Here is a 15,740-nt window from a genome sequence, read left to right on the forward strand (position 1 = left end):
GAACTGACCAATGGCAAGCACCAATGGGTGTTTCCTGATACCAAGGGACGACCACATCAAGAAATGCCCTGAATTGCGGTCTGTAATTACACCATATTGCATTAGTTTGGGATGACACTAATTTGGGAAAACAATAATTAGCACATTTCAGACAGGAAATGCCACATATTTGTTTAACAATTTATAAGAAAATTAGGCTACAATACATGCAGTACATAGGTCTTGTCGTTAGGACATTAATCTTGTCCTTCGAGCTAGCTCACTGCCAGAGCACACATCATGTAAGATAATAATTACAGGCAGTGAAAAATGTATGCTATACCAATGCCCGTGACAGAACAAAAGCAGATCCCAAGCAGGTTTCGACACACAATCAGATTCAGTGATAACGGATCTACTGACTAGAAAAATACATACACAGAGTCAAGGTATTGGCCTAAAACTGAAGTTTCCACACAATATCATCACTTCATGTTTTTAGAACTAGGTTTCCATAACCAAGGAATGATTGAATTAAAGTCCCACATGTTGTAATTAAATTATGTGAACATACAGTGCCTTGCGAAAGTATTCGGCCCCCTTGAACTTTGCGACCTTTTGCCACATTTTAGGCTTCAAACATAAAGATATAAAACTGTATTTTTTTTGTGAAGAATCAACAACAAGTGGGACACAATCATGAAGTGGAACGACATTTATTGGATATTTCAAACTTTTTTAACAAATCTTGAAAAATTGGGTGTGCAAAATTATTCAGCCTCTTTACTTTCAGTGCAGCAAACTCTCTCCAGAAGTTCAGTGAGGATCTCTGAATGATTCAATGTTGACCTAAATGACTAATGATGATAAATACAATCCACCTGTGTGTAATCAAGTCTCCGTATAAATGCACCTGCACTGTGATAGTCTCAGAGGTCCGTTAAAAGCGCAGAGAGCATCATGAAGAACAAGGAACAGACCAGGCAGGTCCGAGATACTGTTGTGAAGAAGTTTAAAGCCGGATTTGGATACAAAAATATTTCCCAAGCTTTAAACATCCCAAGGAGCACTGTGCAAGCGATAATATTGAAATGGAAGGAGTATCAGACCACTGCAAATCTACCAAGACCTGGCCGTCCCTCTAAACTTTCAGCTCATACAAGGAGAAGACTGATCAGAGATGCAGCCAAGAGGCCCATGATCACTCTGGATGAACTGCAGAGATCTACAGCTGAGGTGGGAGACTCTGTCCATAGGACAACAATCAGTATATTGCACAAATCTGGCCTTTATGGAAGAGTGGCAAGAAGAAAGCCATTTCTTAAAGATATCCATAAAAAGTGTTGTTTAAAGTTTGCCACAAGCCACCTGGGAGACACACCAAACATGTGGAAGAAGGTGCTCTGGTCAGATGAAACCAAAATTGAACTTTTTGGCAACAATGCAAAACGTTATGTTTGGCGTAAAAGCAACACAGCTCATCACCGTGAACACACCATCCCCACTGTCAAACATGGTGGTGGCAGCATCATGGTTTGGGCCTGCTTTTCTTCAGCAGGGACAGGGAAGATGGTTAAAATTTGATGGGAAGATGGATGGAGCCAAATACAGGACCATTCTGGAAGAAAACCTGATGGAGTCTGCAAAAGACCTGAGACTGGGACGGAGATTTGTCTTCCAACAAGACAATGATCCAAAACATAAAGCAAAATCTACAATGGAATGGTTCAAAAATAAACATATCCAGGTGTTAGAATGGCCAAGTCAAAGTCCAGACCTGAATCCAATCGAGAATCTGTGGAAAGAACTGAAAACTGCTGTTCACAAATGCTCTCCATCCAACCTCACTGAGCTCGAGCTGTTCTGCAAGGAGGAATGGGAAAAAAATGCAGTCTCTCGATGTGCAAAACTGATAGAGACACCCCAAGCGACTTACAGCTGTAATCGCAGCAAAAGGTGGCGCTACAAAGTATTAACTTAAGGGGGCCGAATAATTTTGCACGCCCAATTTTTCAGTTTTTGATTTGTTAAAAAAGTTTGAAATATCCAATAAATGTTGTTCCACTTCATGATTGTGTCCCATTTGTTGTTGATTCTTCACAAAAAAAAATACAGTTTTATATCTTTATGTTTGAAGCCTGAAATGTGGCAAAAGGTCGCAAAGTTCAAGGGGGCCGAATACTTTCGCAAGGCACTGTATGTTCCAACTTTTTCAGGGCCTGTTTCAAAACTTGTTATTGCTTTATGCATTCTCACATTCTTACAGGAATGATCCTCCAAAATGACAAATGTTCTTTATTCAAGATTGTATGGCACCTTATTTAGTACTGCCTGCAGTAACATAGGTAACATAAATATGGGAGGGGCCCAGTGGCTAAACCCTACAGTACACAGGTAGGTTTATGTTTGCCTGTTGCACAAAAACTTCTGATTTAATAAAGTAAATAAGTAAATAAGTAGCTAAATGATTAAAACATTTTAAAACATATAGAAATCTGATCATAACAAAATTGGACAGTTCTCAAAATATTCTACCATACCGGAAATGCACCTTCCCAAACATTGTTGTGTAGCTAGCGTTAGCCTAGCTACTTGCCTTGAGTGGGGCTCTGTCATGAATGAAGTCGAAGCCTTATTCCATCAGAAGGAAACTTGTAAACTGTCTGAGGGTAAGAATTGAGTTACTTAATATTTAACGTTAATAATGCTAGCGCAAATACCTACAGCTGCTCACTAATGTTAGACAGGTGTAAATGTTAGCACTTCTAGCCAGCTGTCGGCTAACGTTATCTAGCTAACGTTTATCAGTCAAAGAGAAGTTTGACGACACCACTAGCTTACTACTGTCGGATGTCAATCGTTTGTTTAGTAAGTAGTTGAGTGAACTTTGCTACTGCACAACCTATTAACGTCAACCACCACGGAGGGCTAGACATGCTAATAGCTAGCTGTCTTTATATGTGTTTACGACGGCGTTAGCTAGCAAGCTGCACAATGCCATATTCTCAAAGGTGTTTGTTTAAAAGGGATGTGCAAATGGTATTCCATCTGCTGTGCACACACCATTTGTTACTGGATCAGATGTTGACCTCTGATTTATAGATATGGATTGTTGAACTGTCACCGTAATCATTACACAAAACAGTTGCCAATCGAACCAAAATGTCCGTTTCTATTGGACAGGTTCCCGCAAACAGGCTGGTACCTACCCGAATCTGTCTTAATAGAAACGCTAGTTTTGCAATTGTTTGGAGAAATGATTACAAATGGAAACGCAATCGATTTTTTATATTGGACAAATTCAGGGTTGTATTCATTCCGCTTAAACAGAAGCAACCGAAACTGGGCGGGAACTACCTGAATGTGTCCAATAGAAACTCTATTTTTGCTGTTTGTTTCCGTATGGTTCTTAAACGGTCAACAGTTTCTGTAATGAATACACCCCAGGTAGGGCACTCGCCCTTTTGATCCATTTTCTCTGTTTGCTACCTTTTGATTCTTAAACTGTAAATGGTTTCTGTAATGAATACACCCCAGGTAGGGCACTCGCCCTTTTGATCCATTTTCTCTGTTTGCTACCTTTTGATTCTTAAACTGTAAATGGTTTCTGTAATGAATACACCCCTGTTACAGCAAGGCTGTTCACTTTCAACTATGTGGCCTGAGAAGTCAGGCCCTGGATGCTCTCATCAGTAGTGCTGAATATTGGACACAATGGCACTCTAAAGGACACTAACAAAAAGTGAGTACAAAGCACTCCTAATTAGTCAATGGGCACGAAGTAGGGCTTAATAACCTATGTCCACAATTAGACCAAAGCGTTTTATTTGAACAAATACTACATTTTTCTTTCTGGGCTTTCATATTCCCATTTTCTGTCTCTCCCTGCAGGGCAGCATGTCTTCAGGTCATCGGCTGCGAGATGTAGAGCAACAGCACCCCCTGCTGGACAGGGAGGAGGCTGCAGCGGGTTCCGCAGTAGGGGAGGCGGAACGGGTGTGGTTCATCCAGGACGGCTGTGGCATGGTCTGTGCCTTCATCACCTGGTTCCTGGTGCTCTACGCCGACTTTGTGGTCACCTTTGTCATGCTGCTGCCCTCCAAGAGCTTCTGGTACGCTGTGGTCAACGGCGTGGTCTTCAACTGCCTGGCCGTGCTGGCACTCAGCTCGCACCTGCGCACCATGCTCACCGACCCGGTGAGTGAACTGACCACTGCAGGGCCGTGCTCATTAGGGCCCACCGTAACAAAGAAGCGAGGATGCGTTGTAATGTTGGGTGACTTGAAAAAAGGGAGTGACTTTGAATGGAGGGCAAGACGGACCATGCGAGCAGTAAAATAAGCAGTCAGAAAGAATGTCATATGAGAGCACCCTGATGCCCATGGGCACATTATAGGAACCATGCGTGTTGTCCTATTAGCAATCAGAGAACTGACTTACGAGGAGTTTCCTTGAGGTTTTGAATGAGTCTGTCCAAATATGTCAGTCTGCCTGTGTCCATTCTGTCCATTATTGTCTGTTTTTAGGGAGCTGTGCCCAAAGGCAACGCCACCAAGAAATACATGGAGAGCCTGAAGCTGAAACCAGGAGAAGTCATCTATAAGTGTCCCAAATGCTGCAGCATCAAACCTGAGAGAGCCCACCACTGCAGGTGAAAGAAAGAAATGAAAAAAAAAGAAATGCTTTGTGTATTATGATTTATGGTATCTAGGGCCAGGTTTTTTTCCTGGTCGAGTAACTAGGCAAAATTCCCTATTTAGGCCAATATGCTGGGTCCTGTTCATTAGTCCACACCGTAGTAAAACTTTTGCAATGAAAAAAAAGGAACATTTCATATTGGAGCAGTCCAAGTAGTCCCTGTCAGTTTCAGTCAATTTTCTTCCGTTTGGTGCCTAATGACCATGGTTTTGTTTCCTTCTCCTGTAGTATTTGCAAGCGCTGCATCCGTAAGATGGATCACCACTGTCCATGGGTAAACAACTGTGTCGGAGAGAACAACCAGCGCTTCTTTGTCCTCTTCACTGTGAGTTCCATCTCAGATCCACATTGTTTAAGTCCAGGTGCACAATGGAAATGCTATTGGGTAGTTTTGCATGGAAACAATGGGTTTGATAAAACGATTAGGCTAACTGTCATCTTTATTTGTGGCATCGTCTCACCTTGCTTATCATAAAAGCCCGTAAACCAAACAGTCCCTGTTAACTGATTGCTACAAGCAAACATTGGTGTTGCTGTGCTTTTTAACTCTCGCCAGATAGGAGAAATCCAATTTATTATAAGGATAGGCTGTGATCATGTAGGCTGTGGTCGTCAGGTGGCTTTTTGTTATATCTTTATGCCTATGGGTATTGTCAATGCACAATGAATTGAAATGAATGTTTTACCATCAATACTAGAGTTAAGTCATAATACCTTCTCTTTTTATCCCCCAGATGTATATAGCGATGATCTCCACCCACGCTCTCACTCTGAGTGGGTACCAGTTCGTAACCTGTGTCAAAGTCCAGTGGAGTGGTGAGTGTCATTATATGAGTCGTTGTCTAAATATACTGTTCCTTTTTTAAATACAACTACATTGACTTCACTGTGCCCTGTTTAAAGACACAATCTGGGATTTTCCTTGCCAAAATACTGTACCCATCATAAGTATTTTTCATATTTTTTGTTGCATAACAAAGTGGGATTGAAATTGATTTAATTGTGATTATTTTGTCACTGATCTATATAAAATACACCATAATGTCAAGGTTAAAAGAAAATGTATATAAATGTTTACAAATGTATAAAAAAATAACTCGAATGTCATGGGTGTACAAGTATTCAACCCCTTTCTTATGGCAACCCTAAATAAATGTAGGAGCACAAATTTGCTTAACAAATCACACAATGGGCCTTCCGAGTGGCGCAGCGGTCTGAGGCGTCACTACAGACCCTGGTTCGATCCCAGGCTGTGTCACAACCGACCGTGACCGGGAGTCCCATAAGGCGGTGCAAAATTGGCCCAGTGTCGTCTGGGTTAGGGGACGGTTTGGCCAGTGGGGGGGCTTTACTTGGCTCATCGTGCTCTAGCGATTCCTTGTGGTGGGGACATTGGTGCAGCTGGCTTCCGCGTTAAGCGGGCGGGTGTTAAGAAGCGTCGCATGACTCGACCTTCACCTCTCCCGAGCCCGTTGGGGGGTTGCAGCGATGAGAGAAGTTCATAATTAAAACATTTAAAAATAATGATCAAACAATAAGTTGCATTGACTCACTCTGTGTGCAATAATAGGGTTTAACGTGATTTTTGAATGACTACTTCATCTCTGTATACCACACACACAATTAAATGTAAGGTCCCTCAGTCGAGTAGTGAATTTCAAGCACAGATTCAACCACAAAGAACAGGGAGCCTTTCCAATGCTTCGCAAAGAAGGGCAAAATAAAAAGCACACACTGAATATCCCTTTGAACATGAAGATACTCATTAGGCTTTGGATGTTGTATCAACACACCGAGTCACTACAAAGATACAGGCGTCCTTCCTAACTGAGTTGCCGGAGAGGAAGGAAATTTCACTGTCACCTAAGGGGATTTTAAAACTGTTAGCGTTTAATGGCTGTGATAGGAGAAAACTGAGGAGGGCTCAACCACCAGTATAAACACCATGGGACCACGCAGCTGTTATACCGCTCAGGAAGGAGATGCGTTCTGTCTCCTAGAGATGAATGTACTTTGGTGCGAAAAGTGCAAATCAATCGCAGAACAACAGCAAAGGACCTTGTGAAGATGCTGGAGGAAACAGGTACAAAAGTATCTATATCCACAGTAAAACAAGTCCTATATCGATATACCCTGAAAGGCCGCTCAGCAAGGAAGAAGCCACTGTTCCAAAACCACCATAAAAAAGCCAAACTACAGTTTGCTACTGCACATGGGGGCAAAGATCGTACTTTTTTGGAGAAATGTCCTCTGGTCTGATGAAACAAAAATAGAACCGTTTGGCCATAATGACCATCGTTATGTTTGGAGGAAAAAGGGGGTGACTTGCCAGCCGAAGAACACCATCCCAAACATGAAGCACGGGGGTGGCAGCATCGTGTGGGGGTGCTTTGCTGCAGGAGGGACTGGTGCACTTCACAAAATGGATAGTATCATGAGGAATTAAAAATGATGTGGATATATTGAAGCAACATCTTAAGACATCAGTCAGGAAGTTGAAGCTTGGTCACAAATGGGTCTTCAAATGGACAATGACCCCAAGCATACTTCCAGAGTTGTGGCAAGATGGCTTAAGGACAACAAAGTCAAGGTATTGGAGTGGCCATCATAAAGCCCTGACCTCAATCCTATAGAACATTTGTGGGCAGAACTGAAAAAGTGTGTGCGAGCAAGGATGCTTACAAACCTGACTCAGTTACATTAGCTCTGTCAGGAGGAATGGGCCAAAATTCACACATTCTTTTGTTGGAAGCTTGTGGAAGGCTACCTGAAACATTTGACTCAAGTTAAACAATTTAAAGGTAATGCTACCAAATACTAATTGAGTGTATGTAAACTTCTGACCCACTGGGAATGTGATGAGAGAGAAACTATTATTCTGTAAACTTCCGACCTCAACTGTACGTATAATTTAAAACAAATGTAATAATATATATACATTACATAGTATTTTGTGTACATCGTTGACAAAAAAATTGCAATTACATCCATTTTAATCCCACTTTAACAGAATAAAATGTGAATAAATCCAAGGGGGTGACTATTTATGATAAGCATTTGTAAGATTGCTTGTAAATAAAGTCTTTGTTCAGAAAATGTTACAGCTTCAAAATGACCATTTTAATTTTGTGGACAATCATACTTTGCATCCATAGCTCCATCTATGAATTTGATAGGGGTTATTTTTCTTTTGCCCCATCCCTCAGCTTTATAGCAAACCAAGTGGCGGGGCAGCCGTTTTTTGGTTTTCAAATTCAGGATTGCAGCTTCAAATATAACTACATTGAGGTCAGTGTTGATGTCATTATGCTGGATGATGTTTCTGCCCCTCCAGAGTGCAGTGACTTTTCCCCTCCGGTGACGGTGATGCTGATGATCTTCCTCTGCCTTGAGGGCCTCCTCTTCCTCAGCTTCACAGCTATCATGTTTGGCACTCAGGTCCACTCCATCTGCAATGATGAGACAGTGAGGAGATTAACAGTATATGCCACTTAGCAGACATTTTTTAAATCTTAAAAAAAAAAATCCTAAGTAAGTTTCTGCACGGTGATTGCCTACATTTTCAATTTGTGTTATGTGATTCTTGTGGGAATTGAACACACAACCTCAGATATACAATGCAGATTAGATGGAGTCTTGTGCATGATTAAGAATTGTTTCCATGTTATACATTACATTCTCAGGTCCACTCCATCTGCAACAAGACGGTGAGGAGCCAAACCACATAGACAAACCATAGATAGACATGCAGGGCTTATTCAGTAGGGCAAAGGCATTACAGAACGCCATTCTACATTGACCATTTCTATCAACAATAAAATTCTCTATTCTGCATTATTGGGATTTGTTTCCAAGTGTCCTGCCCCTCTGAACAAGCACATGGTCATGGTAGTGAAGTCCCATTTGTCAATAGAATCAGGAGGGAAATGGGGCCTATTTACAAATGAGACATCAGCCTCCTTCAGAAAACTGTTAGTAATGTAAGAAAGTAGAAACTTAGTGGTGGTGATGTTGAGACTCGTGACCTATGGCAGGCTTTTTTTACCATTGTGGTTATTTGACCATTAGCTCATCTTTTATTGAATTCTCACTGTGCGTTGCCCGTTTACCCCTCTCTCTGTGTGTGTGTGTGTGTGTGTGTGTGTGTGTGTGTGTTACTAGGAGATTGAGCGTCTGAAGAATGAGAAGCCCACTTGGGAGAGGCAAGTTCGCTGGGAGGGCATGAGGAGCGTGTTTGGTGGCCAGCCGTCACTGCTGTGGATCAACCCGTTTGCCGGTCTCCGACTGCGCCGGCTACTCACCACTAGCTCCAGGAAAGCCGGCGCCGAGTTCTCAGTCTGACCTCTCACATTATGAGCAGCTTCGTTAAGAAACTGTCTAGAACAATCTTTGGAACCGGTCTCTGACACCAGGGTCCTGTTCATTTAGGCATCAAACGGAAGAAAACGGATTGAAACAGGAAAGGGACTATGCGGACTTGTCCAATAAGAAACGTACATTCTTGTTTTATTTTTGCTAAATATTTTCCATTGCGTGCCCTAATGAACACGAGCCCGGCTACCAGGAAGACTCAAGTTCTATACAACCGCATGGACAATGGTGCTTCTGAACGTCACGTCTCCCTGTAGCTGACATGGAGCAGGAATCAAAAGATCAAGAGACCCATCGAAAACTGTTGAAAGATCAAATGAAAGTGCGCTGTCGTCCTAAAACGGACTGAAACACAACATACTACACAGTAAACATTTCCTAAATTGCCGCCTAAAGGGAGGATCCACTAGTATCTCAGAGGACTGTTCTGTTGTTTAGTTATTGACTTCCTTTTAAAGACACTAGTTGTTTTCTGCTCTTCCTCACTCCTGGGGGGGGGGGGAGTAAAGCCTAATTTATACCTCACGATACATACAAGAACTCAATTAGCTACTCAAAATGACAATCTTGTACTTGTATCGAGTTACAAATTGCTGGACCTGCACACGTCTGCGTATTTTGGCTACGGAACTATGTAGGGTCGCCGTTTTACGTAGCTAATTGGAGATCTTGCATCCTGTATGTAGGGTATAAATTAGGTTTAAGTGTCCTTCCCTGGCCATAGATAGCTGCACCTCTGGAAAAACAATGCGCTGGAATTGGTGTTAACCACTACTATAACCATATCATACTTTTTTTTAATGAAAACAGTATATTGCTGGATATATTGCTGGTGAATCCTGTTGTTTTTGCATACCAAAAAAAAAAGTGTTTTTTACCACTTGTAGGAGTTCGATGAGTTGGGGTGGGGAATGAGGCATATGAAATATGAATAATTAATGCCAGCAAGATGGTAGAGAACTACTATAATCAGCAGTTTGGATTCTGCATGAGGCAATCACGTCAACTTTTACTAATGTGTCTGACATTTGCTGTGAAGTTGACCATTTTTAAAGGCATAGGAACTGGATTCATTAGCCAAAAGTTAGCATCATGGTTATTTTTAATAGGTAGTAAGAATGCTATGATAATTTAACTGTACTCTAATTTAAAGGTAAACTCAGTGTTGCACGACGTTAACAGCAATATTGGGCCCATTTCCGCAACAACTAAGAGCGTTGAAGCGCGGGGCTAAACTTTTCTGTTGTTGTGGTGCCGTCGTAGCTACCACTTTAGCAGCGCGAAGCACACCCGTGCCTATTGGCAGATACTCTGTGTGTCTCTGAGAGCCAAGTCTTTCATCTCATTGTCTTCGGTGCTGGTCGTGGCAACGTCATAACGCTGAGTCTACCTTTTTTTTTTTTTAAATGGTAATTTGTGTGTAATGGACTATATGACTCCAGCAGAGTCGATGATTATCTCAAACAGTCAAATGCTTACATGGCACTGTATGGTATTTACTTTATCAAGTCGAAATACAGTACTGTACACAACCTTATGAGCTTTAACACAAAAGTATGTGCATGTGCTTCCCTCAAGTACTCCATGCTATACACTCCTATGTTATACTCTCCTATGTATACAGGGGAAGTTCCTATCATACTGATCTTAAAATAATTCTGATGAACCGTTATGATTTTTTTCATTTGACATTTGATGGACTGGATAAAGTAATGTAGGAGGACTTGGCTGTTTTTTTAAAATGCTCTTGTTATGAGATTATACAGTATGTTATGTACTTCTGTTTTGAAGCCTTTCATGCTAACTTTTTCCCTGGCTCCCGTTTAAATGAACTTCATTTCTACCTCTCAAATCCTGATTTCTTTGTCAACATTACTGACTGTATAGAAGATAGCAGCACTTCAAAAAGCCCACTTGGAACTGGTGAATGATTTGCTGTACTCAGAAAGCCGTATGTGAAGCACTGGTCCCAATTCGCTCCCTTCCCCTTCCTGTAGCCCTTTGATGTTGGCAGATCTCTAAGGTGGAAGCAATATAATGGAAGCTTCACCTTTTACACTGCTTATGCCTGTCCAGGCCCTTCAGATCCGCAAACGCTAAAGGGTTATGGCTGAGGGAAAAGGCTAGGGAGGGAACTGGGACCAGCTTAGTCAACGCCATATGTGAAGGGACCTGTATTTTCCCATACCACACAACTCCACCCATCATAGGGAGTAGGATGAAGTTGCCCCTGGACGCTGACCTTGGGCCAGTTTTGCACTTCCCCCACTATTGGTTAGGTGTATAAAGGGGGTGGGGGGGGCTGATCCTAGATCTATACCTTGGGGAAGCTTCACCCCGGAGCCCCACCTTTTTAGTGAAGCAGACATACGGGTTGTAGTTAATCATTTCTTGTCCCACAAGCCACGACACATCCACACTGGCAGACAGTAGCAACCTGCACCTCATTGCTATAAAAACGTATCCATTCAAGAGGACCAGACATGTTATTTGGGGTATCCTTCATTGTGCTCCTGGCTCTATTGGGTTTGGTGGACCCCCGTCCAGACCTACCAGCGGACAAGGACTTGTTCTGGGGAGCGGACCAGTATGACTTTGCTGTTGTGCTGCGTGCCTCCGGACTGGAGTGCTTCTGGCACTTTGCACACCAAGGGGAGCGCTTCTACTTGACTTTTATGGTAAGATGTTGTTCTAGTTTAGTAGTACAATAACAGGACATGTTTTTATTGTGCAACATATTTATCTTGGAGTTATGCCTACTAATTATTGCCTGGCTTGGCCTGAACATTTTATTAAAAGGATTAAAATGTATAATATTCAGATAAAAAGTCACTGTTCAGGGTTTACTCCATTGTCATTTACTGAGGCAGTCTACAGAGCCCCCAACATATGGTTTGCAGCACATGGCCGTCCCATATGACAGTGAACGAGAGCCATCTGTCTGCGTTTAGGTCCAGTGGGTGACTGGTGTCGGCAACGACAGACACTTATCCGTCACTGTCAACTCTCCTAAAGGCTTGCTGTTGTCCAAAATTGACGAAGCTACGGGTCAAATCAACTTTGTAGCTGAGGAGACCGGTACATTGTTCCTCCTTTTGAACGTACACACACACACACACACACACACACACACACACACACACACACACAACAAAAAAACAGTACACCCTTTGAAATGTGGTGGAAGTATGTAACTCATTTGTATTTTGAATTCTAGGTTTCTATCAAATGTGCTTCAGCAACTTCCACAACCGATTTGGCAGCATGCAGGTCTTCCTCAACTTTGGGGTGTACTATGACAGTTCTGATGACCAACGGAAACAGAAGGAGGAGGAGGAGAAGAAAGTCCAAAAAGACCTGAACAACACTCTGTCCATCATCGAGGTAATGCTCTATTTGGGGTTTGACTGCATGTACGATCCAATATGTTACGATAACTTTTGTCCATTTTACATGGAAATGAATGAGGTCAGCATACACACAATCTTATTGTCCAATATCACATATCATATATTGTGAGGTTTAAAGAAGAGCATGGGGAGCTCTGCCAAACATGCAGGTTCTTAAAGTGATGCTCCAGAACTTTTGTAGAATTGCAGCCAGTAGTTTTGAAAGTGGTGCTCACGAGCCAAAACACGTCTCCGCTTTTTGTGTACTACATCATCCAAGTCGTACAATATGTTACAAATGCTGTGCTTAAAAGTTTGGGTTAAGTGGCGAAATCAAGGTCAACAACAACTTGCAAGTTTACACATTGTATTTTCTCCTTCTCCACCAACCTCAGACTACTCGTTTTTGAGCCTGGTCGATGGACAAGGAACACACAGGAGAACGCCATGAAATATACAAACAAAAAACAGGTTTTAGTGCAGGTTCGAGAGAAGCACTACCTAAACATGAATTCAACTTCAAATCAAGATAAGTCAAATATATTCTCTCAATTTAGACAGCAACACCTCAAACAAAAAAAAATTGTATTTAAAGAAACAGCCAATGAAATTACAGGATCAATCAAGAAGGCAGACGCATGCGTGATAAACAATGGAGGCTAATTGTCACACCTGTGACAAACTTGCCCAGAAAAATGTTTACGTTTCCACACACTTTTTTTGTAAATATAAATTTAGGGCAATTAAGTACAAAACAATTGGTTGAAGTTCTTACTCAAAGTCGCATTTAAATCAGTCAAGTTTCTTTCAAATGTCCCCTTTTTAAAGTCGTTATGGTTCAATCAGTAACAGGCTCATTTTTTCACTCTCTCCCTTATGTGATTGGAAGCGCTGCAACACCCCTCCCTCCCTGTGTTGTCCACTTTTCCTTGGCCCAGCCTCCAGGCCACTCCTCTTACAGACCCGACTCCAGAACACGATGCCTGCGTTTTTAACGTTACGGTTGCTGTACTGAATAACCAGTTGAAATCGCGATTTTAGTATAATCACATATTGTTGACCTATTATGTGGTCTGAACGTGGTAATGCTTTCACTGATTGTGTACAAAGGAAGATATTTCTTACTTTGCTTGCTTTGTTATCGGGGCGGCAGGGTAGCCTAGTGGTTAGAGCGTTGGACTAGTAACCGGTACAAATCTGTCGTTCTGCCCCTGAACAGGCAGTTAATCCATTGTTCCTAGGCCGTCATTGAAAATAAGAATTTGTTCTTAACTGACTTGCCTAGTTAAATAAAGGTAAAATAAAAAATAAATAAAATCCAACTGATCTTGTGTCCTTTTTCATCCTGTGAACCCTGTTCATTCCTGCTGCTGTTTGGGATGTCAGTTCTTGCAACTAGGGTGGGGGCAGAAATAAATAAGGTAATGGGTCAGGCCATAGGTTAGATTTAAATTAGAAAGTCAATCTCAATGTGACATGGATTTAAAAGAAATAGTGCCAAGGCTGGTTAGTGCCAAGGCTGGTGCAACAAAAATATGGAAGAAAACTCACCCATGTTTACACCAAACGGATGCTTTTTAACTTTAGTAGTACAGGTACGAAGAATTAAGTTGGTTACCTAGACAAGTTTTCCCCGCTAGTTATTGATAGACAAGCCATCTCCTGAATCCTTGCCATATCCTGGCCGCATTTACCCGGCAGATTAACTCCCCAAAAGCTTAAAAACAAAGCTTTTGTGGTTACTACATTTATTTGGTAATCATTTCAGTTTAGTAAATAGTTTCCATGATTTGTTGTAGCTTACCATAATAACTTGCCCATAGGGCCCCTGTTTATGCTCGGAATGGTTGCAAAGGGAAGAGGGAGCAACCGATTCCACCATCCTGAGGCCTCAACAACCTGTAGGGCGACAACATGCAGTAGACTACCCAGGGGTTATATAGTACATGGCCAGCACAGTTTAATGTTATGCCACTCATTGAGAATGTGACACCCTGGCCGAGAGGGCTGTGACAACTCAGTTCAGTACCATAGATCCGCCTACACCACAAGGCAGGTAACAGTTCACTCCCCCTCTGAGTTTCGGCTTCCATAAACCAAGATAACTTTAGTTTTGCAAACAAAATGGAGGGAGGATATAACACAAAACAATCAAATCAAACAAAAACCTGTTTCAGTGCAGGGAAAGCATAACAACTTTAGTCATCATTCCATCATCATAATACTAATTTTAGAAAACCCAACACCACCTCAGCCACTAAGCCCTGCACCTGGGCAACCACACCTCCAACGACAGAAACAAGGGTTCTAAAGAGAGACGATCACATAGAGAACCAGTCACATTGCTCTCAATTAAGCGCATATGGGCATGGACAGTAATAAGGGCATTCGTCACACCTGTGACAATATCATACGCTACTAAAATGTGAACATGCCCAAACAAACTACTTGTAACTTCTGGCTAAAATGTAATTTTTTTAAAACATTTACACTATTTTTCGACTCAGTCAATGACGGTAATATATGTCTGGATATATTACTCAATGTATTTGGCCTATCTCCAGCATTAACCATGTCAGTTGGGGTTAAATAATAATAACGTTTTAACACTACTCTCCAAACCACTTTAGGAGACTTCCCATCGTGTGGAGGGCTACGTCTTCCACATGTTTCGACATTACAACTTTGGCCGCATGCGGAAAGGCGCCGACTACTACCTCCTCCTCTCCAACTCTAAATACATCACCTGGTGGTCTGCGGTCCAGAGTGTGGTCATTGTCATGGCGGGCTACCTGCAACTCTTCTTCCTCAAGAGGCTCTTCAACACCAGGCCCACTACAGAAGCACCAGAGAGAACTCGCTGCTGAGTCCCTGGGTGCTTTTAGTATTCAGTCCCTCATGTGCCCTGGTTGGGATGAATTCCATTTGAATTCAGTCAACCAGTAACGACGCCCTCAACAATTTAAGGCCGGGATTCAATCCGATCGCCCCTTTTGGGCTATGCACCTTTTAAAGGCAATGTTCCTGCATTTGTGGAGACTGCATTCACGGTAAATGCTGCATATGTTGGCTCAATCTCTAATGACCTTTGAATTTCACGTGTGCTGTTACACGGATCTACCACTGATCGGATAAAATCGCAGCCTTAAATTCCATTACATTGATTGAATTAAAATCAAATTGACCCCGACCCTGTTGTTAATGTAAGTGTTACTAATGGGTTCTGCTCCCTATGTGTCTATGTTGGATTTGATTAAAGTCGCACACCTTTTGACAAATGTTGTCATTCCAGTGCATATATTT

General features: G+C 42.0%; 2 protein-coding genes across 4 annotated transcripts; both read left to right on the forward strand.

The window, feature by feature from the left end:
- The first annotated feature begins 2,337 nt into the window (after positions 1-2,337).
- Positions 2,338-10,900, forward strand: LOC110492347 (zinc finger DHHC-type palmitoyltransferase 7). Of its 2 annotated transcripts, none has more exons than XM_036951386.2 (8): positions 2,338-2,648; positions 3,613-3,721; positions 3,871-4,176; positions 4,506-4,630; positions 4,906-5,002; positions 5,412-5,493; positions 8,012-8,142; positions 8,839-10,900. In XM_036951386.2, the coding sequence occupies exons 3-8, from the start codon at positions 3,877-3,879 to the stop codon at positions 9,016-9,018; spliced, it is 915 nt and encodes a 304-aa protein (XP_036807281.1). In that variant the 5' UTR covers positions 2,338-2,648; positions 3,613-3,721; positions 3,871-3,876; the 3' UTR covers positions 9,019-10,900. The 2 variants fall into 2 exon arrangements, with proteins under 2 accessions (XP_036807281.1, XP_036807283.1); XM_036951388.2 differs by having other exon boundaries at positions 2,342-2,648; positions 3,617-3,721.
- Positions 10,901-11,080: 180 nt separating this feature from the next.
- Positions 11,081-15,715, forward strand: LOC110492381 (transmembrane emp24 domain-containing protein 6). Of its 2 annotated transcripts, none has more exons than XM_021566646.3 (4): positions 11,081-11,726; positions 12,000-12,126; positions 12,266-12,432; positions 15,068-15,715. In XM_021566646.3, the coding sequence occupies exons 1-4, from the start codon at positions 11,532-11,534 to the stop codon at positions 15,302-15,304; spliced, it is 726 nt and encodes a 241-aa protein (XP_021422321.3). In that variant the 5' UTR covers positions 11,081-11,531; the 3' UTR covers positions 15,305-15,715. The 2 variants fall into 2 exon arrangements, with proteins under 2 accessions (XP_021422321.3, XP_090059450.1); XM_090203324.1 differs by having other exon boundaries at positions 11,230-11,726; positions 12,833-15,715.
- Positions 15,716-15,740: the final 25 nt, after the last annotated feature.

The sequence above is a fragment of the Oncorhynchus mykiss genome, chromosome 2, assembly GCF_057628025.1.
Source record: "Oncorhynchus mykiss isolate SJ-2025 chromosome 2, ASM5762802v1, whole genome shotgun sequence".
Taxonomy (NCBI): domain Eukaryota; kingdom Metazoa; phylum Chordata; class Actinopteri; order Salmoniformes; family Salmonidae; genus Oncorhynchus; species Oncorhynchus mykiss.

Coding starts and splice junctions, on each gene's coding strand:
- LOC110492347 (XM_036951386.2), top strand. CDS start 3,877: ATGTCTTCAGGTCATCGGCTGCGAGATGTAGAGCAACAGCACCCCCTG. Junction 5,494..8,011: donor TGTCAAAGTCCAGTGGAGTG/GTGAGTGTCATT, acceptor CTGCCCCTCCAG/AGTGCAGTGACTTTTCCCCT. Junction 8,143..8,838: donor CCATCTGCAATGATGAGACA/GTGAGGAGATTA, acceptor GTGTGTTACTAG/GAGATTGAGCGTCTGAAGAA.
- LOC110492381 (XM_021566646.3), top strand. CDS start 11,532: ATGTTATTTGGGGTATCCTTCATTGTGCTCCTGGCTCTATTGGGTTTG. Junction 11,727..11,999: donor GCTTCTACTTGACTTTTATG/GTAAGATGTTGT, acceptor GTCTGCGTTTAG/GTCCAGTGGGTGACTGGTGT. Junction 12,127..12,265: donor CTTTGTAGCTGAGGAGACCG/GTACATTGTTCC, acceptor TTTGAATTCTAG/GTTTCTATCAAATGTGCTTC.